This window comes from Centrocercus urophasianus, unplaced genomic scaffold, assembly GCF_019232065.1.
Source record: "Centrocercus urophasianus isolate 14NV4802_14NV808 unplaced genomic scaffold, USGS_Curo_1.0 seq_12, whole genome shotgun sequence".
Lineage (NCBI taxonomy): Eukaryota > Metazoa > Chordata > Aves > Galliformes > Phasianidae > Centrocercus > Centrocercus urophasianus.
In genome coordinates, this window is record NW_024884364.1 from 29,126,064 (window position 1) to 29,153,940 (window position 27,877).

At 37.4% G+C, this 27,877-nt stretch overlaps 1 protein-coding gene across 6 annotated transcripts in view; it reads left to right on the forward strand.

Moving 5' to 3' along the window:
• The window catches only part of ITSN1 (intersectin 1), a 117,125-nt gene that overhangs the window by 16,915 nt on the left and 72,333 nt on the right, over nt 1–27,877 (forward strand). For 5 of the 6 annotated variants that reach the window (XM_042809960.1, XM_042809963.1, XM_042809966.1 and 2 more), the window contains exons 2-8: nt 10,206–10,265; nt 14,730–14,822; nt 16,855–16,918; nt 23,335–23,495; nt 24,906–25,085; nt 25,701–25,794; nt 27,769–27,869. In XM_042809960.1, the coding sequence (XP_042665894.1) occupies nt 10,238–10,265; nt 14,730–14,822; nt 16,855–16,918; nt 23,335–23,495; nt 24,906–25,085; nt 25,701–25,794; nt 27,769–27,869 (721 nt within the window). In that variant the 5' untranslated portion in view covers nt 10,206–10,237. The remainder of the gene's footprint in view (nt 1–10,205; nt 10,266–14,729; nt 14,823–16,854; nt 16,919–23,334; nt 23,496–24,905; nt 25,086–25,700; nt 25,795–27,768; nt 27,870–27,877) is intronic. The other variant, XM_042809965.1, reaches the window with a different exon arrangement.

The following is a 27,877-nucleotide window of genomic DNA, read 5'->3' on the forward strand; positions in this document are numbered from 1 at the left end:
TCTGATAACATCATACGGAAGAGTGAAAAAGGCAGAGCGATCAAGAAATACAGAGCAGAAGGCCCATGGATGGGAGATGTTGCCTATTTCACTTAATATTGATTCTGTAGTTTAATAGAACTGAATAAGTCCTACTAATAAAACCTGCTTGCCTATGGCAAATACCTTTTGCCATATGACTTTTTATGCAGCTGATGATCATTGTTCTTCTAAGAGTTCAAAAGTCCAGATGCTTGTGGAAAACAAACTGGCCTATGCTAGAGCAGTTCAAAGATAGGAGCCATCTGCAGTTTCCCTTATATCACCAACTTCATCCACTTCTGCCCTATTAAACCTTCTTATCCTTATGGCTTTTGTCTAGGGGGAGGTAAGAGGGAAGGACCACACAGCTTCTGTTCTCTCTTAACGTAGAGATGCTGACTCCAGGATTTTACTTCCTTCTTACTCTGCTTCTAGCATAACTGTTGCTTTGAGACAAAGGTGGAAAATATGAAGTGAAAGAGCTGAGAACATCTGAATCTTTTCCCACTTCTTACAATGTCTCCAGCTACCATGTTTAGATGAGAATAGGCATTTGCACAGCATAGCTTCATGGCATCAGGGTAATTCTGTGTGTAGTGAAACTCTGTGATAGAAGACAGCTGCTGCTGTTCAAGAAAGACTTGATGACTGACCTATTCCTTTTGCTGTCCATATTCATAGAATCATGGAGTATCCCAAGTTGGAAGGAACCCCCAAAGATCATTGAGTCCAGCTCCTGGCTCCTCACAGGACCACCTAAAATTCAAGCCCTACATCTTTGTTGTTCAAATGATTCTTGAACTCTGGCAGATTGGGGCCATGACCACTTCTCTGTAGAATCTGAGAACATCAAGCTGAGAGATGAATCCTTTGATTTAGGCGCGTGTGATGTTAGATGCCGTTACGTTGGCCTACTTGGAAAGGGAGAGCACAGATTTGAACTGTCTTGGTAATTATTTTGCATTTCAACCTCATGACAGAAAACACAGCTCCTCCATAGAATCACAAGGTTGGAATGGACCTACAAGATCTACCATCTCCATCCCCTTGTCGCTTTTGAGCTTGTGCAGGGGTGTAAAAAATAAAAAAATAAAAAAGGGGGGGGGGACAGCTAGGGGGCTTTAGCTGCAGGAGGAGTAGGTAAGAATGATTGATTAAAATGATGCGTGAGAAGGCAGGGATGCTGGGGTAGCATGGTAAAAATTGGAGAGTTCATGAAGAGTTTTGTTGTTCTATCAGTGAACCTCTGGTGTACTTATGAGTTCCTTGACTTGCAAGTAAAATAGCAATCTACTCCTCTATACAGGGTATGGCCCCGGAGGACAGAAAGCATTTGTGCTGTGATACTTGGGTATAGGGATAAGGAAAGAGTTAATCTATAGGACAAGACAAAAAAAAAAAAAAAAAAAAAAAAAGTCATTATCTTACTGTTCTGCAACTGGGCTATTTTTTGCTGAGGCAGTAAAGGAAGAAACAAGGTTACTTGTTATGTGGATTGGAGAGGTTAGAAATCTGACAAGGGAAAAATGCCTAGTGAAATAGAAGTCAGCCAGCGCTGCTTTGGGCTTTCAGAACAACTGTGTTCAACTCTCAGAAAAAGCAGTGCTAAAAAGTCAAAGATGGCTAAGTCGAAACTACGATGTGGCTGTCAGCCTTTCCTTAGAATGATATACCAGTATACATGTAACATAAAACATGCACTTAGGTGTTAAAAAACACACGGACTTTGTCAGAAATTGTTTTCCTTTGGCCAAGGCTGAACTCTGGGCTTTGTCCGCTTTTTTCTTTTGTTCCTAGTATATCTTTTAAGACATTGCCACTACTTAGTGATCCTTGAGCCTTGGAAACAGCCAGATTGACAGTTCAGAAATAAAGCATCACTGTTTCGTTTTGCCTAAGATAAATAGCAGAACCAATCTTCTTTATCTGATTCTGTTAGCATTCACTATAACTACAAACGAATACTTATTGGCAATTGGGATCACTGCTCAAGTACATGTTTGTAAAATAAGACAGACTTTGAGAGTCTAAGAGAACATGATACTTTCATATCTAGCAGTGTGCCATGCGTTTCGTTGTCCTTCTTACTAAATCCTTCTTGAAGTAAATGCCTGGCTATTATTAAGGTTATCTTTCAGCTATAGTATGTATTTCTAAGTCCATAATTCGTGTCTTTCAGATTTTCAGTATAACAACTTCAGTGATGAAGGGGGAAGAGTCAGAACTTCTCAACTGCAGTTATGTTAATGCAGCTTTTTACTGTAAAAAGCACCTGTGTAAATAAGACAACTATTGAGAAATGAAGTTGTAAGTTTTCAGAAACTTCTTAAAAGTCTATTCTAAACAAACAAACAAAAGGCAACTTCACACCTTACAAGGTCTGGTGGTTCAGAACGAAGTCAGCAAATACTAAAGTGAAAATAAACCAAGATTTTTATTTTATTTCTCCATGAAGATTTTTAGAACTAGTCAAGTGATACAGTGGATTACATTCAATCTTTTTAGATGAAGGCCTGCCATCTTTTTAAAAAGATACTGTAATTCAGACAGAGTTTACTCATGACTGGAATTAATGGATGAAATACTGTCAGGATTAAAAACTGTATGTATGTATATAATTAGAAACAGCAATTCGAATAGTGCTGGCTAGACTATACAACAAAATGCTCTTGTCACTGCAGCCTTTGCTTGCTTTCCTCTCAGTGTTAATTCCATTTGATTAAATTGGGAACTGCTTAAGGGAGAGGCTTTTGCTTGCTTACATAGTCCTTAGTGTCCTGAAGTATTTTAAATACTGTGCTTGGGAGCTATTTGAGTACTGCTGGTAATATGTAGTCATCAGCATATTTCTTATCTGGAGGAGGTTGCTGAATGTAATCACACTGGAAGATACTGGGTTATTTAACTTTCTATTTCCAACTTGATCATTTAGTTTATCTGCTCCTTCTAGTTCCCTTGTGCAAAATATGTTCTTGTGGTTCACGATAAGAATGAAGTAGGTTTCTGTTCCAAGTTACACTATTAACTTCTACCTTGAATTAGAATAGAATAATTGTTCAGATGGAAGGGAACTATAAATCAAGTCCAACTGCCTGGCCACTTAAGGGCTAACCAAAAGTTCAAGTGTGTTGCTAAGGGCATTATCCCAATTCCTTTTGAATGCTGACAGGCAAGGGGCTTGAACTACCTCTCTTGGGGGTCTCCCTCAGGTCATGTCTTGGCTTTCTTTTTTTCCCAGTCTTTACCTGTGTCCAGCCTTACAATCTCCCTCTTGTCCCTCCAGGAGGTCAGCAGCACCTCTAGTTTATAGTATTTAGTATTATAGTGTTTAGTATTGTAAGTGAACTTGCTAAGAGTATACTTCAGTCCTGCATCCAGACTATTGATAAAAGCATTAAACAAGACTGGTCCTGGAATTAAGCCCTGACAGATGCTGGTGACAGTGGCAGCCAGATGTAGTTCAGTTTAAAACATCCCCGTGAGCTCTGCTGTTCAACCAGTTTATCGCTCCAAAACTTTTCCAAGAGCTAAGTTTAGACTAACATGTCTGTAGTTTCCTGGGCTTTCTCTCATACCTATTTGGTAGCTGAGTGTAATGCTGGCTAGCTTGAAATGAGCCAGGACCTCCCCAGACTCCTGTGACTTCTGGTAAATTGGTGAGAAAGGCCCAGCTAGAACATCCACCCTCAGCACTCGGGTGTGAATGCTGTCAGGTCTTATAGACTTACGAATATTCAGATCATACAGCACGATTTCAGTGGCCACAAATGGAAAGTTGCTGTTTCCCTAGTCATGGTTCTCCAACTCGGAGGACCAGAAAGCCCAAGATCTGTCGTTAATATTAAAAGCTGAAGCAAACAAAAGGCATTAAATCCCTCTGTATTTTGTTCTTCCTTATTTGTTAATTGACCATTTCTGTATCAGTGCAGTGTTTTCATTTGACCTCTCCTTGCTACTAACATACTTAGAAAAGCTTCTTTTGTTACCTGACACAACAGAGGCCAGTGCAAACTCAGATTGCTTTTTGGCTTTTCTCATTTTCCCATTACAGATGTAAACAGCAGCTCTTGAAGCTAGACCATGTTTCCAGAGCTCATGTATTTTCTTGTTCTGCCCTAGTTCCAGGAGAAGCTCTGTGCAGGCAGGCTAACATTCTAAGCCATTTGCTTGATATGTGGCACAGTGGGATTGCCTGCTCCTGGACTGTTAAAAGGTGGTTCTTGAAAGGCAACCAACTCCCATGGGCCTCTAAATCTGCTTCGACAGATTCCCGGGGGACACAGCTAACTAGCTCCCTGGGAAGCTAAAAGTTTGCTCTCTGAAATTCCAGGGTGGCAATTCTGCTGACCTTTTTTCTCATACCCAGTTTATGTCTGGGAAATTGAAGTCTCCCATAAGGATGAGGGCAATTGATGCTGTCTCATCTTTCCCTTATATACAGCACCTGTTCTGCCTGTCCTTCCTGAGCAGCTTATGTCCCTCCCTTCCAGCACTTATGGAACTCATCCTACCAAGTCTCTCTGATGCCAATGAGGTTGTAGTTCTAAGAACCAGAGCTTCCATTTTGCCCCATTTGTTCCTCATGCTGTGCATGTTGGTATGCAAGCATTTTAGATGTGCTCTGATTCCATAGGATTCCCTGTGGAGCAGCAGCAGAGGCAACCCATTAAACCCTGCCATCCTCAGGCAGTGCCACACAGGCCTTGGCCAAAGCACAATGTTCCTAATGGTATCCCCTTCTCTAGCTGCTCCTAGTTTAAGGCCCTCAGTTGGTCTCGCTAGGCTACAAAAGTCTTTTCTCCCATTGACTGCCATTGCTTCCTGAGCTTTGGGATAGAGTTTGTCATTCTTGTTTGCTTTAGAAAAATAATGCTAACACTAGTAAGAAGTTACTTGATTGCTTCTCATTCATTGGAAGAAAAATGGAAAACGTTTTCAGAGAACCTGTGAAGTTGCTTTGAAAAAATAATCTTGAATAAAAGGATGTCATGAACACATTGCTTACTGGTTAAATTAGGAATTATTAATGTAAGTATTTTCAGGTTAATTGAAGAAATGAACTCACACCTAGTAAGGTGTGAAAGTATGAGCTACTATAGCTTGGAAAACCAAATAGTGTTTTGGCGAGAGGAAAACTGGAGAAAGCAGCAAGCCAGTTATTGGTCTGGATAGCAAAGAAGTCTGCTGTCTGAACTTTAATAAAGATGTCTCTGAGCGTTAAGGGTCTGATTTGACCAAGAATGTTCTTCGTAACATTTCTCTTGAACTTTGACCTAATGTGTTGAAGAAATAAAACGTATTTGGGGCAGTGTATCCCTTAGGCAGCCAGAAGAGACAAAAATCTCATAGCTCCTGGAAGAGGTTGAGATCTTTCTTCCAAAACCACTCATAGCAGAGTGACAGAACAAGATAGGATGACAGTGCAAAGCAATAAACAATGGCCATAATTGCTTGCAAGTTTATTGTACACAGAAACATCATTTTTGTTATTTTTCTGGGGCTTTCGCTGCTGTTGTCAACATCAGGTTGATGAATGTCTCAATTTTTCCTGTTTTTAGGAAGTAAGGAGTTTGATCTTTGCAAGAGTCCTGAGCAATTTTCTGATTTGGAGCAGAGCAAAGAGAAGAGCCCTTTGTTACAGCACATTTTGCCTACCTGCTGGGCTTGTAGTGATTTTTCGTCCATTTGTGGCCAGCTTACTCTTTTTAGCAAGAGATAGATACTATATTTATGAAAGTAACCTTCTCAGCCCTTTTGATTATTGCCACAGTAATGTGAACAGCATCTGCAACTGTCCCCGGCCTTGTTAGTCTGCTGCTGCTCAGCAAAAAAACACAAGAAACAGTAGACGTGACATCTGACACCTGGGTGGGTGTTTCAGGATAGTAAACGATTCTTGTGAAGAGCTGAAACTCTGAAAAGTTGCCGGAAACTGGTAACTGTATTCATGATCTGATCTCCAAAGAGCGAGAGTCAGACTCCCTGTGAATTCCTCAAATTATTTTCCAACATCTATCTAAAAAAAACAGGCTTTGTTGAAACTCTTGATGTCCTTTTATTAATAGTAGTCTAAGGACTTTATCATGTAATGTGGGAAAGCAACAAAACCTGCTGTTAGTCTGTGATACTCTCACATGACATCTGGCTTGGGGGTATTTGGCCATAACTTGGAATTCTTGAAAAGCATGTGGTTTATCTGGTTTTCTTTTTCTTTTTATACTTTTTTTTTTTTCCTTTTTTTCCTGTAGGAGGAGGAAGGTGACCGATACAGTAATCCCTGAAGCAACTTATGTTTTGTATGCCCAACTTATCTTGTGAATTAATGTTTTGGAATAGAAATGTTACATGGCATTTTGAGGAGAGTAAAAAAAAAAAAGCCAGGTTTTTTTTTTTTTTTTTTTTTCTAGTGAAACTTTTCCATTCAAGGCCAGGCTGGATGTGCTCTAGGCAGCTTGGTCTAATAGTTGGTGACCCTGCATTTGGTAGGGGGGTTGAAAGTAGATGATCATTGTGGTCCTTTGATTGTGGTCCTTTCCAACCCAGGCCATTCTATGATTCATACCAGGAATTTCGCACAGAAACAGTTAAATTACACTTAAATTTATACCTCTTTTTAATTTTTTTAGTTTTTTTTTTTTTTTTTTTTCCAATTTTGTACATTAATGTTCTTCTAAGAGCACAGGCAGCTTTGAATAGAAATAAAAGCAAAGTTTTGAGACGTCTGTATGTAACGTATAGCGGAGGGAATTTTTGTACATATGATTTCTGTATTTAAGTGTTGTTAATGTCAATTGTTTTCAACCTAGTTACTTTTCAAAAGTGACTTCAAAATTGTTTTCAAAATTTGAAATAAATGTAAGTACTTAAGTTTACATCACCACCATGCTCATGTATGGAGAAAGCTTCATTTTGCTCTGAAGCCTGTGGGGAATCATGGATGGGAGGACTGGGTTTACTCTGGTAGGGTTACACAGTGGAAGAGAATCTGGGCTGAGAACGTCTCCAAGTATTGTCGATAGAATCATAGAATGGCCTGGGTTGAAAAGGACCACAATAGTAATCTAGTTTCAACCCCCTGCTGTGAGCAGGGTCACCAACCACCAGACCAGGCTGGCCTTGAGTAGATAAGTTTAACTAAAAAAAACCCTGCTATTTCATTTTATCATCCCCGTTATTTTGATAATTAATACACTCTTCCCCCACTTTCCTTACTGGAAGTGGGCACTTCCAGTCTTTATGGGCTTTTCACCTCTGTATGCCAGAGAGGTAATACGTTAAGCTCTTTTTGTGGGCAGGTGAAGATGAGTGGCTCAGAGCTTTCTATTGCTCTTTCTAAAGGAAGCATAAACTATCTGGGCAAAACAAAATATTTGATGAACTCTTAACATTTTATTACTTCCAGAATTTTGCTTACGATGTTGTTATGGGTTTGAGGCTGGCTTTCTAAGGACAGTGCTTACTAGCAATGCAGTTATGGTTCCCGTTATGGTCTCTTCTACTTCCTGCTTGAGTAACTTCTGAACTCTTGGTCAACTGCAATCAAATCTGTTAGAGGATTAAAAAAAAATGGGGAAGAAAAAAATAAAAATGCCAAAATGAGAATCACAGATTCACAGAATGGCCAGGGTTGGAAGGAACTTCAAGGATCATGAATCTCCAACCCCCCTGCCACATGCAGGGCCACCAACCTCCACATTTAATGCTAGCCCAGGCTGCCAAGGGCCCCATCCAACCTGGCCTTGAACACCTCTAGAGACAGGGCATCCACAACCTCTCTGGGCAGCCTGTGCCAGCAGCTCGCCACTCTCTGTAAAGAACTTCTCCCTGACATCCAACCTGAATCTTCCCTCCCTAGAAGTCCCTACAAATATGAATGCTGGTAGTTCATTAGAGAGAACCTACAGTTTTTTTGAGGATAACTGGTATACTGTTTTGCTACCATCTTTCTGGCCCCTGAATAGTTTTTGTTTCACCATGCTACGTGATCTTGTTGGGAGGATCAAAGAAGGCAGAGGAAAGAGCTCACGCAGTAGAGATTGGGGTGTGAAGAATACTGATTTAAACCAACTTGTTATTACTTCAGAATGGTGTTGCAAATTGAAATGTCAATGCTTGTATTTCCATTACAATAATTCTGAATACACGGTAAGTTTATAACGTAATGAATATGCCAGATGGTTTTCAGATAAATAATATCTGCTCTCCATCCCAGAGTTCTTCAACCCAAACATTAATCAACCAAAAAAACCTACAAAGTTACTCAGCATTAGAGTGAATTCTTATCTCTTTTAACCTTCATTTTCATATGTAACAAACCCTGAGCTGCTGGAATCAGCTGTCTGCAGTTGCAGAGTTTAATTAGTGCAAAGATAGAGCCCTTGGGTATGTACCCCTTGGGGCTCCAATGAAATGTAAAATGAAATCTCTGGTTATGGAAGATGGATGTAATATTGACAATAAAGAGCAAACAAATTAATCTCTCACTGGAGAATATTGATCTTTTATTTCTGTTTTAAACTCTAAGTTGTCTTCTCAAGTCTGAAAAGAAGTCTTGTCTTTCTGCTCCTATCCTCTCGTGTCTGCCTGCCTCAAATGCCTTTCTTGTCCTTCTGCATAGTGTGGGAAATGGAAGCAGGGAGAGAATCTCTGCTCTCCTGCCTCTCTTTTTGACTTGAGTGTAAAAGCTGCCTGTGCCATACAGTTCAGTGTTACATCTGTGGCAGTTATGAGAACTCTTTTCTTATGGGGTTTGCTTGTAGTTTTGAAAAATAGAAGCGTAGTAATAAAGATAGTGAGTACACTTCAGAGATTGGAAGTGCCATATGGGTACATGTGTGATTTTAAACTTTTGAGATATGCCTTCTGTGCATGAAATTAGTATTGGCCACGTTGTCTAGCATTTGGGTGAAGGTTTCTGAGTTATGTACCATGCTTGATTGCTTTGCCGAATTATGAGGGAAAAAATCAGTATTTTTTTTCATGAATTGCAACTGATGGGGAGACTGATGCACAGAACTGCTGGGTTTTTGTTGTTGTCATTTTATTGTTTTTTTTTGTTTTTTTTTTTTTATTTCTTCAGTGACATCTGTGGAGTGTATGTATAGTAGGTTCCCAAGTTGGAAGCTAGAGGAGTATGTGGGAAGTGTGAAAGGGGGTTGGGGGAGAGGGGAACAAACAAGAAGTTGAGACAAAAGGAAATTGTTGGTGCAAGTTAATGTCTTTTCTTAGTGATATTGATAAATTTCTGCTGCTGCTCAAGCAGTCTAAATAATTCTCCTTCTGATTCTGCTTCCTTTGCTTTTCTCCTGTTGCCTGGAAAACATGAGTGGAATCTAGTAGGACAAGAGGCTGCTTTCGCATTGTTTGGTGGCTCCGTGGCTAGCTATTGTCCCCTCGGCTCAGGCAATTCATGTCAGTCTTTGTGTGGAGCAAGAAAAATGTTTTCTCTGTGCTTTTTTTTTTTTTTTTTTTTTTTTTTTTTTTCATTAAAGATTAAATTTCTGGACTCTAGGCTGCTTTTATTTGAAAAGCAAGCAGTGTTAAGAGTATCACCCACCGACTGAAGTGTTTTTCCTTGCGATGTCAGCTTTAGCACTGTATTCATCTTATTGAATTTGTGAGGTGATTGAGGGGTAAAGGAGTCTTGCCATCTAGTTTTGTTTTTTAATGTATTTTGTTTAAACAAAGGAACTTTCAGCAAGGCAGTGCATTACATGATTTTTTTGGTCAGGAGTGAAAAACAGATCTCTGCCAACGTTGTATGATTTCAACAGTTGGAACCAGAGCCAATTTTGCTCTTTAGTAGGAGCGGAGCTGTTATACTTGGTAAAGTAATGCAGCATTGGACAGTGTCACTGAGATTTTGTCAGTTGTGGCTGATTTAATTCTGTTCTTTACTACATTGCTGATTATTTATAAATGAAGATCATTTTTGAGGACATTGTTTGAACAGAACTGAATCATAGCTATTTTCTCCTATTAAGACACTCCTGGATGTATAGGGTAGTGCAAAAAAATTAAGCATTTAGATCTTACATAAGTAGCTGTTCTTAGAAGTAGCATTTATACTGCTTCTTCATTGCCTTGGTTTGTCCTGTACTAATTGATTATATGGTGGTACAGTTAATACACTGAAAATGGAAGATGCTGTAACTGTGACTGTGTTTTTCTTTTAAAATTTTCAGGCATCCATTAATAAGCTAGAAGTGAAAGAACCATGGCTCAGTTTCCAACACCTTTTGGGGGTAAGTTGTATTCTGATATATTCTTATATGCAAAAATTCTTCATGAATGCGTTGTGTTTCAAATATGTTCTGTATTGAAGTGTTTTTTGGTCTTGCATCTTTCTGAAGTGATACCTTACCTTACCTGCCTTATGATGTTTTTGCAGACCCATTAGAAAACATACTTGAAATCCTGCAAAGACATCTTGGGAGGGTCAAGCAGAAAAGTGCACCGTTTCCCTTTTTGCACATTGTTCCATTGCAGTCTTCAGTTTGTAACTAGGGCAGATCCAGGTGACTCAGCCACTAACAGCAGTGCTTATCAACATTCTGAAGGTACCTGGTCTTATCTGCCTAAGTTTCCCTGCTCAGGCCTGTCTTTTATTTATTTATTTATTTATTTTTTCCCCCCAGAGGAAATTCTAAAATGCTACTTAAGCATGACAAATTCTTGCTTCACAAGCACTGTTGGTTGAGAAACAGATGTGATTTTTGTTTTAGGACTCTTGGATTTTTTTCATTGCTAAAGCGTATGGCACATGCCTTTGTATGCCATCACTTCATACATTGTCCCAAAATCTGTGTTTGGATTGGAAATGAAATGCTAGTAACTATCAGAACTTGTTTGATTCCACTTGAATGATGCATCTGTTGTGGACTTTTTTTCTGAAAACGCAGATATGGTTCTCATATGTATGTATATGTTTATGCGGATGCAAATATACGTAAATAAACAAAAATGCATGTATGTGTTTATATCTATAAATATATAAATGGATGTCTAGTTTTTGGGATGTGAAATAGCTAGGAACTAAATTTCTGTCTAGTGTTAAAGTTTCAGTAAGAGACTTCAGTAAAAAAAAAAAAGCGCATTGTTCAAAGTATGTTAGAGAGAGACAGTTGTTTGGATGCAATCTCTGCCACTGTGAAAAAGCACATAAAACATATCAGAAGAAATTTATCTTTGCAATTGCACAGCCGGAACAAATATATAATAGGAAGCTGCCATTCACTGCCTTGATTATCCATCCCTTTGGAATTACATCTTGTTTGGTGCCAGGCATTGTGAGCAAAACTGGCTACTGAAAGTTTTCATCAAATAAAGTCACTGATCAAGTCCTGTAGGATACACCTCTAGATTATATAGAAAGGTATGAAAAGCTTCCTTTTATCCTGATTTTCACTCTCTGAGATCAGTCATGATGTGAATGGAATCTACTGGTTTGGACTCATATTTCCTTGTGTTTATAGTTAGGGCTGTGCTTTGCATGCGCCCATATTGAAACACAAACATTCTTACAGAAACTCTTGTCTTCAAAGCATTTTAATCTACCATCTTCAGAGAGTTCTTATTGCATTGCAGATGGATACCAGCTTTCTTTTTTCAACTTTATGTATTACCATTTGATCTTGCATATGTTGTCCAGGATCTTGTTAACTGTACTAAGTGGCTTTAGGAAGGAAGGAATTTACATTTCTTCTCATACAGCTTTTCCAATCTGGCTGCTCTACAGCAAGTAGCTTAAAATAAGCATGTGGTTAATGTAGTTTCTGGAGTATCTTTAACTTCAAACATGGTGTGAGAGATGCCTGTTACAATGTTTGTACTTAAACCAAATCTACCAGGCAGCATCATATATACTCTGTGAAAAATTACATGAACAATCTAAGATTGTTATGAGAGGAAACAAATGGGGTTGTAAAGAAATTTTCAGTTCTTGTGGGGGAATTATTCCCCTATTCAAGAATCTGTCATTTACTGTTACCTGCAGTCACTGTTCAAGATGGAGGTGAAATTTATGTTATCTCCTTCTGGGGAGAGCTTTTACTCTGAATGTATAATCTCTAGTATTCACCTCCATGCAAATATACATAGTTCTGGTTTTGTTTTTATTTCGCTTCTTTCTTTTTGAAGAATATTCCAGTTTTCTTGGGGAATGAGAACAGAGAGAGCACAGCACCCACCATTTAAATTGGAGTGACTCACGGACGTTCTGGAACACTGCTCATTTTAAGGATGACTATTTAAATGAAGTGAATGTGCATAATAGGCTTTTTATAATTGCTGGGGAGAATGTGGTGTGTTCAACCTTCAGTTTGTTTGTTCATGAGAAGAAAATGTCCATTTCATGTATGAGAGTGCACTGCATCACTTTTGCAGATGTGATGATTGCCAAGCCTTTTATAAGAAGAGAAGCTTAGAGCGCTTGCTGCTGCCTTCAAGGATAACTTTCTGATGAGTCAGTTTTGTGGTTTGGTGGCTGCTTCCTTTGCATTCAAATATATTGCAGTGCACCGCAACTTCTACAGTGGCATCCAGGATCTGAAGCCATGAATGATGTCTTAGTGCTGGGAAAGATCCTACTTCATGCTCTCCCGTGGATCTCATTGTTTCCTCAAATAGCAAAAGATGGAGATGAGGCATCAGAGATGCCATTCATAGCCCTCCTGAAGAGACTGTTACACTTGCTTGACTTAGCTTCAGCTCTTTTGATGTTCATATCCCCCAGAGGAGATCTACAGTTTTAATACTGACCAAATCTCTATCGGGAAGAAGAAAATACAGTCATCTGTTTTAGTTTCAAAGAATCCAGAGAAAAAAGCATTAATTTTTGTTTTGAAATAGTTAATAACATTTTTTTATTATCTCAGATCAAAAGAGTTTTAGTTTGGGGTTTATTTCTTTTGGGAATTGATAGGAGGAGCTGTTTTTTGCTTTTTTGTGGTGTTTTCAGTGGGGGAGAGGGATACTGGAGTCATGTACACCTCAATTGGGCTAGAGCAAGTCAGAGACTCATTACAAATGTCATGGTATTTTTCTTTTATTCTAACTATATTCAAGAAATTTTCTTTGCATGTGCACCCTACTGCATCCAGCTTTTTGATCTTATGCCAGACAAGAGCAGTCATGTTTCCATTACAGGCAGATGCTCATCTGCTGTTAGTTGGCCTAGGCTGTATACTGGTCATAAAGTCTTGGCACCATTTTTTTTCTCCTGCCAGAAGTTTGCAGGGGAGATTATTGCTTATACTAACTGTTGTCTTTCGGGACATTCATATTCAAACGAGAATCCAATTTAATTCATACAGGCAGCACAGTTCTGAAAGCTGTTTACAGTGCCTCTGTTTCTTCGGAGTACTCCTGAATAAATGGATGTCCTTTCTTTGAATGAGTTATTATCAACCTGCCTTCTTCTAGAAATTCATAGATTGTCTGAAGCGGAGAAGAGAATTTGTTACCAAAAATGTAGTTTTTATGTAATTAATGAAACTTAACATTTAAAAGGATGTTTCTCTCCCAGTTGTCCATTTTGTTTTCTCTCGAAGTACATTTTGCCACATGGAAGTAGTTTTTAATTAGAAGACATTTAGGAGGCAGGAAATCCTCCTGTTCCTCTTATCTGCTGAGTTTGTTTCTGCCTCACCCTGCAAGCAGTTTGAAATGCTTGCTGTAAAGATTTGTGGGCCCTATTGCCTGAAATTGAATCTCTGAGAGTTTAGTGCTGAGACAGAGTGAATGTTAACTCTCCTCTTTATTCCCACAAAACAGTAATTCCATTAACTTAGATGCCTTCAGATCATTGCATGTGTATACAGTAGGAGTTACAGGAAGTTGCACCAGCATAAAATACTTCTCAGGATGTTGAAATCACAATGTGTTACTGGTCTACAAATTGTTAAGATGAGTCTGCAATACATTATTAGTGAAATGTCTGGAAGAGGGGAGAAACTGCTGAAAAATTGAAAGTAGAACTAAGGAACACTTTGTTGGAGCATAGTCCTGTAGAAGATGTAGTAAATCTCAATGCAAACTAAATGCTTCCAACTTACAAGCGTGGTGTGAAGAATCTGGGCTGCGTAACGTGATCTGATTACTCAGACTTCTCAGTTTCAGAGGAAGGATGAGTGTATTCCTGAACTGCGTTTCTCAAATGGTGCTGTTGTTGCCTGTGAAAATTGTTAGCTGTCTTGTTGTATCACACTTCTAGACAGGTGTGGAGTTCTCTGCTTACGAGAGTACAGAACTACATAATACACATCTCATGATTGACATACCTTTTCAGACAGAAGAACTCGAGTTGCGTGGTATGTGCTCTTTGAGGCAGGTGGCCCCTTGCCCGCTGAATATTTAGTTTTGTGACTTTTCTGTGTTACATCCTCTGATGTTGTCTTTTAGCAGCCCATTTTAAAGTTTGATTGCACTTTAGGTAGCCTAGTTGTGACTTAAGATTCCCCTGAGCCAGATGAGTGAATCAGTGCTCAGCAGTCGTCGTAGTTTGTTAACATGTAGTTCTACTATGATCACAAGTACCAACTAGCTGTTTAAGAATTCATAGAGCTTTCAGCTAGAGACTTTGGAGGAATAGCTTCTGCGTATTTCTCTGTTGTTTTCATAAGTCCAGTACGGGATGATATACTCAGAAATAGGGAAGGTTTTTTTAGACAATATTTTTAAATCATATTTCTGCATCTCTTTTCAACTAGGCAACCTGGATATCTGGGCTATTACTGTGGAGGAGAGAGCTAAACATGATCAACAGTTCCACAGTCTGAAACCAACATCTGGATTTATCACTGGTAATGAAAGAGATTTCACTTCTAATTTCATTTAATTGCATCTTAGGTAATTGAGCCTAAGTATGTACAGAGCTGCCTAGGAGAAAGTAGGGTGTAAGAATTTAGAAAATTGAACATCTCTTGTTCACTTTGCATCACTTTGTTATTTGTATGTCTCACTGTTGACTCCACCATTTCTGACACTATACTATATACACACACTATTCCTGGTTTATGCCACTTGATTTTTTTAAGTACAATTAAAATTGTTTGTAACTAGCTTTATAAAGCAGTACTGTTGTGTAGAGACAGCAACTAGTGTAATAATAATTCAGGATGTGGAATCACCTCGATACACAGTAATATTTATAGTGTTTCTAATGTCCTTAATGAAGTAACTCACTGTCCCGAGTCTGGCTGAGATGGAATTAAACTTCTTCATGGCAGCCCATATGGTGCTATGTTTTGCATTTGTGACTAAAGCAGCATTAATAACACCGTTTTGGCTGTTGCTGACCAGCACTTACATGGCCTCAAGGCTTTGTTTGTTTCTCATGCTGCCCCCTGCAGTAAGTAGGCTGGGGGTGGATAATAAGTTGTGAAGGGACGCTGCCAAGTCAGTTGTCCTAAACCAACCAGAAACATATGCTGTATTGGCATGCTCAACAAAAACGACAAAAAAATAGTTTATAAGGGTTCAGTTGTCTTCCAAAGTAGCTGTTGCTCAGAAACAGACTGGGCACTGGTTGCCTGTGTGAGGTGGTGAGAGTTTTTACCTGTGTACTGCTTGTATTTTTTTTTTTTTCCATGTTTCAGTTATCTGTATCTTGACCAACAAGCTTCCTAAGTTTTCACACTTTCCCAATTTCCTCTCATCTTGTTGTGTGGAGGGAAATGACTGAATGATGGTGTGGGTCTTAATTTCTGCCCGGGAACAACCTGTTACACTAACATACCGAGAGAATAAGAAGTCTATTCAAAAAATTTGTCAATTTAACTGAAGTCTGATTCAGAAACTGTGCATAAAGTAGTGAAATTGGTGTGGATGACCTCTTAAAAAATCTAAATGGCTAAAGTTGGTATAAATTGTGGCAAGCAATACTGAAGTAAAGGCTGCGCAGTTCCCACTAAATTTTCGTTAAAACCCACTGATTGCTTTGGCTTTAAAGGCACTGTGATGTCTGCAATTTTGTTTGTTTTGTTTTACTACATTAAAATATCTTCAGTCCTATCTAAACTCTTACACTCAACGGAAGTGTGAGGCATATCAATGTGTTACCTTTTTTTGCTGTCTAATCCATCAAACAAATTTCCAGAGTATCAAATCAGTATCACACATCACACTAGTGCATACCTCCAGTTTTATTGTTTCTGCTCTGTTATGTGACAGACTTGATATAAAAATCTGTTACAGTTCAGTGTGCAAGTTAGTACCGGTTTTATTGACTTCTTCTGATATTTAGTGCTATTTCTAGTTTGTTTACAAATCTCCTTTACAGGTCACAACATTTCCAAGTGCCCGATTTTTTTGTAATTGTTTTTCTGTTCTTACTTTTAATTCATACTTGAAAAAATGAAATGCACTATTACTTTCGTTAAAGGTTGCTTGTCAGACTCACATCAGGATGAAGACCACTTCAGTTAGTGCCAGCTGACTGGCACAGTACAAACAAAAAATCAGGAAGTTTGTATTGGTACAAACCTTGGGAAGAAACATTTTTTTTTTTTTGTTCTCACGAAGAGTATGTTGCTCAAAGAGAGCCACTGACACAGATTAGGGACTGTGAGTTTCCCATTTTCCTGAATGTTTATGTCCAGTTGTCTTCAGGTGCTGACTATTGCAGAGTGAAACAGCACACGCTTGCTGCAAATATCTTGTAGGTTCTCAAGTGACAAACCCAATTTAAATCTCTTGTTCTGTTGTGTATGCGTAGCATTAAGTATTTATGGCTTTACTGTTGCTTCTGATTTAGATATTTTGATTCATAATTTCCTTCTTACTCTTATATGTATTTTTAGCATTTTCTGAAATGATATCCTATTTATTTTATAGGTGATCAAGCTAGAAACTTTTTTTTTCAGTCTGGGTTACCTCAGCCGGTGTTAGCACAGATATGGTGAGTATATGTAGTGGGGGAACATTGTAGTTGTCAGTGTGAAGCTAATTAGTACAGACTTGGACACTAATAATATTCTATATGCTGGATTTAAAATCACCCATTTTGTTGTGTGTGCTTCCTGAAGTCTACAGTGCAAATATGCTTTCTAGTATAATTTAGCATGAGTTTTTAAGTTACTTTTTCAGCTATTGGAAGTAGCCATCCTACAAATGGTGTTTCTGAAGTTAGTGATTTGGAAGCTTAATTTCAAACCACTAAATGCTTTCTGCTCTGTTAAAACTTCACTGACAGAATTATTAAGCATAGTAAGTAGTAGTAAAAATATTTATTACTGGACAACCTATGTAACACCAACAAAATTTGTTACTAAATTAAGATTGGCAGTAGACTATTTCTGTTATAGTTAGAAATACAGTTTGAAATCTTGACATTTTTACTATTTCTTGGTGAACTTAAATACCTTAAAATGTGCATTGCTGTGTATTACGCATCACACAGATTTCTACAATCCCCCAGTTCTTCGTGCTGGAGAATTTCCTCTCCAAATTACATGAACCTTCTGGATTCAGGAATGCTAACTTACATAGGCTGTTCATTATAATTTTCTTTAGTTGTGTTACTGCAGGAACTTTATTGCTTGGAAAAAGCTACAAGAGCAACTTTTGGCAAATGTGTTAACTTTTTCTCTGATGTTATCTGTTGAAAAGAGAGAGTGGTTTTTTGCACTTAGAAAAACTTTTTGTTGTAATAAGGGCTTCTAAAAGCAGAATCCTACACAGAATGGAGAAGGAATGTTATTTTCATTCAAGAAAAACATTTCCTTTGGAAATATGCATGCCTTAAAGAAGGGCTGAGTTTACATGGGTTTTAAATAAATAGTTTATTTTGGTTTAGAATTACTTTTGTCTTACAAATATCAAATCTGATCTGGTTACCTTAGTTGCAGGGAGACTCGGTGGAAGTTCAAATGTCCCTGTGGAACTTCTCTTGCCTCTTAATTAAAAAGCAAAAGAAGTTTTGTCTTAAACAAAAAAGCCTTTCTCCAAAATCATTCCATAGGCATGAGCTTTAAATAGGTGTTAACAAAACTAAACAGTTGTAAATAGTCTGACTTAAAAATCTCTTCCTCTCTGAATTATTCAGTTTTTCAGTCTCTTGAGAGGGAGAGAATCATTCCACTAGTTCTGTAGTTGTCATAGAGACAAGACCTGAACTTGCACAATTTTTAAATAAAGCTGAACTAAAACTTATTCATGCTGCCTTTGTAAGTCATACAAAACAATGTAGATATCTCTCCTTTTCACTATCTCTTCTTTTTTTCAATTATCTCTGAATTAAGAGAAGTTATTACCCAAGTGAAAATCTAGATCACTTGTATGCATTCTCAGTTGGAATTAGAGTAACCAAGTAAGACAGTGTTTTCATAGTGGTTATAAAAATAAGAATCCTTAAAAAAAAAAAGTAAAGAAAAATAAAAAGAGAAAAAGAAAAAATAAAAAGAAAAGAAAATCCTTATTTTCCCACCACTTGAATTATTTAACTCTTTTGATGAATCGGTGAATGCTTGTAACCTCCCATGTATTAATACTGTCCCACAGAAACAATAGCAGTCAGACTGTTCAGTGACACAAAGTCCATTTCAGTCGCCGAAGGATGTCACAGTGTGTTCCAGACCACACTGAAAAATGTGGATCATTGTTTGCTTTAACTCCCAGAGTTAAGACTTGGAAGTGGCACACATGCTTTGTGAATCTAGAAGTTAATAGCAGTATCCTAAGGCTACTGTTCTGAATTTGAGCAACTTATACAAATCTTCAAATTACTTTTCTGATCCTAGAAATGTGGAATTGTATGCATATTGAGTGTTGCAAGCATTTTCTTATTTTTAATGATTGTACTTACTTGAATACAGCTTATTACATCAATAACAGATGCAGACAAGAGCGTAGTATTTGTTTTGTAAAGGAATCTTATCTATCTGTGTGGCAGATAATAGAATCGTATCTATGTGTAAATAAGCCTATGCTAATAGAAAGTTTTGTCTGTTTTGTTGGCTGTGGAAGTTCCTATATAGAAAAACACAACTGGGAAAGGAATTGTGGAGGGGATTGGCCTAATGAGTGACTGGCCAGCTGTCTGCAGAAAAAGCAAGCCCTCTGTGAATTTCCAAACATATTATCTCTTGAGAGAGAGTTTTGTTTTAGTGAGCAGTGTAATGACAGTAGCTATCTTATGTTTTAATTTTAAATAAAACTGCCATTTTTCTATCACGGAAAAACACTTCAAGAAACACCAGCTAGCTGAAGCATCAGTTAAATGTCTTCTTCAGGGGCTGCTTTGAGGATATTCTGCAGTTGGTGGAACTGCTTTCTGAGATGCACCTCCAAAGAGTGTATCTTCTTTTAATTTTAATCTGGGTCCTCAGTATAGCAAATTAATGGAATTATTATGGTCTGTCAAGTATGGTTCTATTCTGTCCTTTATAAACTTTGTAGTATGCCAAGCTGGTAATGTACTAAGAAGCCTCTAAGTAAGCTTTGAATCAAGAGCGCAATGGCTTGAAAGATAGCTGTTTTTAAGTAGGTTATAATCTGGCTTTCTTCTAAAGCTGTCCTGAGTGGTGGCCTTTAAAAGCATTTTCTGTGTAGCCTGTCTCTCTTGAATTAAATGGGAAGGAAAATAATCAATGCCAGCTGCTTTCATTCATTTGGAGTTATTTGTTTTATTTGGGACAAACTAAAGCTACTGGTTGACACTACTTTTCCCAGACATAGGCTTCTTTCACAAGTTCACAACTTAATTTCATGGAGATAGATATTTTGTAGCCTAATAATAAGCACATTTGAAAGGAAAAAAAATGAGTGCGTGCTTAGTTTCTGCCTTTTATAGGTGCAGAAATAATCAAGTTGTTTCTGCGTTCTGCAGAACAGAAGAGAAAAAAGCAGGGAGAGATTTGTAGGGAAAGAATCTGATCAGCACCTGAAATCAAGCATTGTGATGAAGCCTGCTGTATTTTTTATCACAGGCATGTATATGAAATGCAATCAATATTTAGTCAATGTTTAATCCTTTTACTGCTCTCCACAGGTTTCCGGTCAGACGTTAAGTGAAACAAATTTAAGGGCATTACATTCTTCCAAATTTCATTATAAGCAGAACAGTGTAATTAGGTAGTGTTTACTGTCAGCCACTTGCTGCCTTGAAGGTGATGTTTATTCAAAAGTAGCACTGTAATCTAACAGTAGGACAACTAGATTCAATCATTAGAAATGGAACTTTGTCCTGTGTATTCACTAAAGATTTTGCCAGAAAAAAGCAGATTTTGTTAACAAGCTGTAAAAACTGGTGTAAATTTTGTGGCATATACTTTATTTTTTTTTCCACTGAAATTCATAGTCTTCAATTAACTAACAAAGTCACTGATGCAGAGTAAGTGAGCTGAACCAGCAGTAAGACTGGTGCATGTTAAAGTGTCTTAATACTGGTCAGTTAATGTTTTCTCACGTTGAATGCAAGGGCTTACGTGTTCTTACAATAGGTAGTGTCTGTAGAATTGAGGTTGCCTACAGTAGAACTTATTACTCTTATGCATTTTCATGGCCTTGTATTTCACCATGCCTTTGCTTCAGTGATGAAAGGCCTTCACTTGTATAAATCAGTTTTTGTTTTGTTTGCATGTTTGTAGAAGGCACTTAAGTTGAAAAAATAAGAAAATTGTAAATAAATCTTTGCTTAAATGCAGAGATGTAAGGAGCATTGAAACTATTAGTTTGAGTTGTCAGTGCTAGTTGGTCCCAGTGGAGCTGGCTGACTCCTCCATGTGTTGAGGAAGGTGTCTCCTTTGGGAGGACTCCTGGCTAATTGGAGTGCAGTCAAAAATCTGCTAGAATAGGTTTCTCCAGACTCTCTCTGACATTGTATGAACATCTGCGTGTCCTCTACCTATATAAACCTGCTTTTGTTCTCCCTTTTCCACTAGGCATCCGACAGGAAAATGACTAAGCAATCACTGAACTAAACTTTCATTAAAAAAACACACATTTTCCCTACTGATATTTTTGTGTTTTCTTTAGTTGCCTTCAGAAATGTGTTTTGTCTGCTTGTAAGCATCAATTAAATGAAACTAATTGTCTTCTCCTAGCTTCCATTGTTTTTTTTAACACTTTATTTTCTAATGAAGTTATTTTACCCTGTTTGTTTACTGTATGTTGGTTTAATTTCTAATACAAAACCCACAGAAGAGAGCACCTCAGAAAATAAATTTAGCAATTAAGTTTCTGACATTCCCACTCTCCACGTAACTTTCTTCTTCTTCACCTGTGAATATTTCAGGCTTGTAAGACTTGCGGTATATTTTTCTCCCAAGTGAGACTTTTAGAAATCTGACATCACTGTTCATAGGTGGTAACGAATGTATATGAACTTCTTTGGGTCTGAAAAGAAAAATGTATGTGAGGAAGCAAATTAAAATATCCTGAGAAATCCTGTTCGTTATAAGCCCGAGTTATGGTCACATTCATTATTTACTATTACTGCAGTCTAACCTTGCCACTCCTAGGAGAGAGGTTTCCTCTGCCTTCACTAGGGTTCTCTCACTCATTTCTGCAAGTGCATGAAAACGAAAGCATTACATTTCTGTTTTACTTTAGCCAGCCCATTGCTTCAGGTGGTACCAATATTTTATTTGCTCTTTGTGGAGGTGTGGTCAGACGCTGAAACTTCAGAGCATGGTGCTCTGCAAGGAACAGATACTCATTCCAAAGCTGTACATCTCTTGGTCCAGTTTTGCCGTGCTAGTTTTGTCTTTTCCTTTTGCTGGTTGGACTACTAGACATGAAGTCTGACTACTGCATTAAGCTACTTTTAACTGAATATTAGTGAAATGAATCACATACTAAGGTGTGAAACTTGAATCCAAATTGCATTATGCTGTGTGGATCCCAGAACCAATTTTGACTACAAATTTGGGCTTTCGAAAGCTAAGTGGAATTAAAGCAAAGTTTGAAGTTACTGTAAAGCAGACAGCTTTGATATGTAAATTAAACTTCACTGTGATACAGAGCTTCAGAAGACAACATTTAGATATTCACACAGCCAAAACTTGTTCTTGAATGGAATGTATGGATTAATTCAGTATTTTAGAGGGTGTGGTGTAATGCACACTTCTCTTTGTGACTGTAAGTCCCACCATCTCTTTCAGTTCACTCTTAAGACTTTCATCTTTAAATAATGCTGGCAGATTCTTGGTAGTTTTACTTTATTTTACTCCACTATGGTCAGAAGGTTGCTACAATGGTGAAAATGTCTTGAAAGTATTAGCTTATCTGGTTTTCACAAAGTGCTACTGGCGCTCTAAACAAGGGTAAACACTTAAGATATGTGGTTGATCTGCTGAGATCCTAGGTTTCTTTTCTTTTTGACATGGACTGGGAGGGCTTTCATTACTTCAAATGCTGTGCCACTGTGTTTACTAGACTACCTACTTGTTTAAATATCAATTATAAATAACTGTCAGTTTATTGCAGTACTGTTTTAATAACTTTTGACATACATGTATGAAAACTTTTGTTGATGGAGATTTGATCTAGAAATAAAAATCTTTGTTTAGCTAAGCTGCCCAGGTGCTTAGCATCCATGACTTGTAAATGTATGTGTGAACTTAAAATGTGTACTTCATTCTTCAAATAAGTGCAAAAAATTAGCGTAATTTGAAAATTTAAGCTTACATCTGATTACATCATTAATATGCATTTACTGTGTTTTCTTGGGGTTTTTTTTTTTTGTTTGCAACTGCAGGAGCTCACATTCTTCCTTCTTCTCCCTCTCCCCTCACTCCTATTCCATGCTGAGCTCTGCTTTCTTAACCATGGAATGAAAACACAAAACAAGACAGTTTAAGTCGGACTGCGCTGAATGAAAGCCTACACAACACCTAGTCTCTATGTTTTATCTTTTGTACTATCTTTTATGTGGAAAACTGTTTGTACACATAATGGTGTTTAGTAAAATGCACAAATTCAAAGAACGTTTTGTTGTAAGTTTAGCTGAAGTACTAATTTGCAGACTCAGTCGTATGATTGTCTGTGGTTCTGTTTGTAGTGCCATTTAGTTTTGTGTGATTTTGAAAAGTTTTTGTACGGCTACATTAATCCTTTCTCTCCATTCGCTTTGTTGTAATTCCTCCAGGAGTTCAAAAGTGACTTTAAAACTACTCAGTAATCAATCCAAGAAAGAAATCAAGAAGCTCTTGGTTTAAACAATGTCTTGTTTGATAACTGTTTTTACCCTGGCATAATTATTTATGAGTGAATTTTAGTTAGTCTTGAATATACAGGTCTGTATGTGCATGATTCTAGGTCAGTCCCGAAGATAATAATTTAAGAATCTAACTGTGAAAACTGTGTATTTTATAGGGCTTTAGCTGACATGAACAATGATGGAAGGATGGATCAGCTGGAGTTTTCAATAGCTATGAAACTTATCAAATTAAAACTACAAGGCTATCAACTCCCATCTGCGCTGCCTCCTGTCATGAAGCAGCCACCTATTGCTCTGTCTGGTGCACCAGGGTTTGGTAAGCTCTTTGTTGTCTATCTAGTTAGCTTGTATTGTAGCAACCTAACTATAATTTGATTTTCATTTTGCTGTGTCTGAAACAACGCTTGGACTCAAAAACAAATGCTTTCACTTGCATGCACATGCTAAAAGAAAAATGTTAGTGAACTTTGAACACCCAACTATGCTGTATAAAATAAGCTGAGGTCCTGTTTGCTTCAGGTCTTTGACCGTTCCCTGTATGTTCCAAATGGAACTACCTGAAAGGAGGTGGCAGTGAGAAGATGTTAATCTCTTTTCTCAGGTGACAAGTGGTATCACATGAGAAAATAATCGTAAGTTTTATGAGGGGAGGCTTAGATTGGATGTCAGAAAGAATTTCTTTCTAAAGAGGATGGTCAAACACTGGAACAGGCTGCCCAGGAGTCCCCATCTCTGGTTGTGTTCTAGAAACTATGGATGTGGCACTAAGGGATGTGGTTTAGAGATGGGATTTTGTAGGTTCAGCTGAGGGTTGGACTCGATGGTCTTGAAGGTCTTTTCCAATCACAGAAATGATTCTGCAGTTCTATGTTGGAAATATCTAAATGAAGCTGAACCTCATGTTTTATACCTTGATATTTTGCCATAATTAGAGGTTCTTTATCTTTGTGATTCAGTCATTGTAGACTGTAGTTGAAGGATGCCTGAGAATTACTAGCTTTAAGAAAAGTCCTATTTGCTAAGTTATCACTTCCATAATTTTACAGTTTTGATTACTGACTAAGAAATAAGTGAAATTGAACAAAACAAATGCTGCTCTAAGTAAGAAAAGGTGTAATAAAATCAGCTCTCCAAGAAATCCAGCAAAATCCATGATTTTCTTTTTTGTTATTTACTATAAACTCAGCTGCTTGCATGCATCCTCATTCTTCCCATTGGCATGACTGGACCTCCTTAACCTCCTTGTTATCCATACAGCTGTGCTTACACCTAAAATACCTCATTACTATGCTTTATCTGATTAGCTTTGCAGTGTTTCATCTTCACAATAGTCTGCAAGCAGTTATCCCAGAGCTTGTTCCTTTCTGCTGTGGCTAAACGTGGACTTTGGGTTCATTATTCACTGCAACTTGACAGTACTTCCTTTAGTTCAAGGCAAACAGTTGTTTTCTTCAGCAAATGCTAATTAATTTCTTTTTGTCAGTGTTACATTCAGTGTGATCTTAAATGCTTACATTATAAAATGGTATTTTGTTCCCTCTACATTGTTTTATGTTCCCCTGCCATGCTAATGGTGCAGCGGATTGTAAGAGTGTGTGAAAGTTTCCATTTCAATTCACTGTTTAATCCTGTGTTTACTTCCTGGAGTGCAGGCTGACATTAAATTTTTACACCATGTTGAGAGTCTCCAAATTAGAAAAAAAATGTCTCCTTTTCTCCCCCATAGGTATTGGGGGCATTGCCAGCATGCCATCTCTTACAAGTGTTGCCCCAGTGCCAATGGCATCTATTCCAGTAGTAGGAATGTCTCCGCCATTAGTATCTTCTGTTCCTGCAGCAGCAGTGCCTCCCCTGGCTAATGGAGCTCCTGCTGTTATACAGCCTCTGCCTGCTTTTGCTCATCCTGGTATGCTACATACTGAACCTCTGTGTACAATCTTGCTTTTAACAAATCGTTTTGCCATTTTCTTTAAATCCAGGGGAAAGCATACATGAAATTAGCCATTCTAAGTTACTTTAAAGAATGATTTGGGTTAAGGACTGTAATTTGATTTAGCCCAATGTAATTGTTTAGCAGACATGTATGAAAGTTAAAAACAAGGCATGTGGGACATGGAGTGCTGTAGCAGTCAGTCACATTGAGCAATGGTGTGATAAATCAAGTTTGCCTGTAAACTGTTGACTAGAAATTGGACCTCTGCTCCCTATTTATAACTGAAGTACTGCTGTTTCTTGGTATTATTTTAAAGTAGTGAAATACATATAAGTTCTATCATTAATTCTAATATAATTTGTTATCCAGAGTGTATACATAAAAATACAAATGTGAGAAAACATGAGAAAAGCACCTATGCTTTTTCACTATTCTGTTAGACACTGTTTATTTCTCTTAGTATTTTTAAAGTCGCACTATCAAAAGAACCATAATGCTTTTTTTTGACATTAGGAACTAAAGGAATGTCATTGAAATTACACACTTTAAAAAGCTTGTACTAAATAGGGGTGATGCCTTATTTTACAGCCACATTGCCAAAGAGTTCTTCCTTTAGTAGATCTGGTCCAGGATCACAGCTGAACACAAAACTGCAAAAGGCACAATCGTTTGATGTGGCTAGGTAAGTTGATGTAGAGTGAGTGGATGTGTGTCTTTTTCCTCATAGTTAAAAGAACTGTTTCTCTTTAACAAAACTATTCTCTGAAAAAAAAATACTTGTAGAAATTGATTCCCCTTGAGATACTACTTCAGGATTTTGTAGCATGCTGTGGTTTTTCAAAGAATGCTGCGTGAGTACTGAACCATTAAAATGTAATAAGCTGTTACAGTATGTGTTGATACTATTTGCAAGCTCTTGAAAACTTAGTTTTTAGAAAAGCATTTGATTCTGTAAGCATACTTTGCTCTGTTCACTACTGCACTCCTCATTTTAGCATGGAAAAATAAGTAAAATTCTTTAAAATTAGCAAGTATAGGATTGCTTTTTAAAAGAAATATATTCAATGCTTCTTATATTTTAAATGAACTTCACTATTTGTTATATGTACTCAAAAACTTCTCATTAAAAATCACCTGAAGAACTTTAAATGTATTTCAAGGCCTAGAAGAAAGTATGGTTAGGCAAAATATATTGTCATCTGTAGAAAATGTATCTAATAATGTGGAATTTCTTCAGTTTCTTCAGAAGAGTTAAGATGGTAATTTTGCCAAAATATTCATTATTGGAAGAGTTCAATCCATTAAATTGGAATTAGAAGTTGAAGAGGTGGCTTTTTTCTAGCTGCGATTTAGTTTTGATTTGGAGAATGGTGAATTTCAAGATTCTTCTTATGGTGCTTTTATTAGCCTACCATCAGTAAACTCTTGGCATACGTGGGATTTGGCATATGTAAGACCACTCTTTTGTCCTTCAGCATTTCTTTTACTACCATTGGAGTATCCAGGAAGGAAAGTTTGGGTTTTTAACAGCACAGTAACATTACATCACAGATCAAGTTACATGCATGCATAAAACAAAAGTAGACTTACTGTGTGTAGAAACTCCACATCTAGCAAAGCTGGTGAGAGAGGAATTCACATGGATAAATGTATATATTATTTATATGAAGTTTCAACTTTTATATTCATTATTTAAGAAAAAAAAAGCAGCTTCTTTTTGTTTTGCTCTCAGGAAAGAGAACATTAAAGCTTCTGGAGGAGTAGAAATAGAGGTATTAGCATTTTTGGGCTCTTGTCATGTGAAAATAGGATATGAAGTCAATTAGTAGCTTGTTCACGTAATCCTCAGCTCAATTTTGAAAGGTCTTACTCATTGGACCAGGAGAAAGGGATTCAGTGGGTTTGCTTCAGTTTTTTCTTTGTAATTTGGTATGCTTTCAGACATATAATATAATCCACTTTTTTTGTTTTTTTTTTCTAACTTTAAAAAAAAAGGAAAAAGTTTTAATGTGCCTAAAAACAGAAAAACTACACGTATTGGTTTGCAGTAGGAAGACTTGTCAGCCTTCAAGCATGGGAAATTATAGCTACAAATAACAGCACTCAGCCTACTATGCAGCTGAATTAGAAGTATTGCATTTGTATGTTGAGTTCTGTAAAGAAAAAATCTGATTGCTTTTAAGTGTATTTCTTTCACACTTTTTAATGTTTTTAGTAGATTTCGCATTTGTTTTCCTTAATCAGCTTACGTATTATTTGGCTAAGACAAGTAGTTAAAGACAGAGTAAAATGAGATATTACTTCCACTGACTGTGGTAAAGCATTTCCTATCATACGTTTCAGTAAAATTTTTTAGCTCCTCTGAACTGTTGAGGTCACTGAACTTCTCTTCTAGTAAAGAAAAAAGTAAAGATCTTAGGCCTGTCATTTATCTTTTCTAAAAACCATCTAAGACGCTGAGTCATGACAGTGTTTTCAAACAAGAAGTCAAAACTTTTGTAGTTTCAGGAATAGAAAGGGATGTTTGTGAAAACAAGCAGTACAGGCATGAAACTTGACCTCTTCGCAGCACTTCATCCTCTTGTATTTGTCACTTCGTGCAATTAAATGTAACAAAATATTTTTCCTATCTTCCCTATCCATTTTCTCATTCTAGTGTGCCTCCTGTGGCAGAGTGGGCAGTACCTCAGTCATCAAGACTGAAATACAGACAGCTGTTCAATAGCCACGATAAAACAATGAGTGGACACTTAACAGGTATTGAA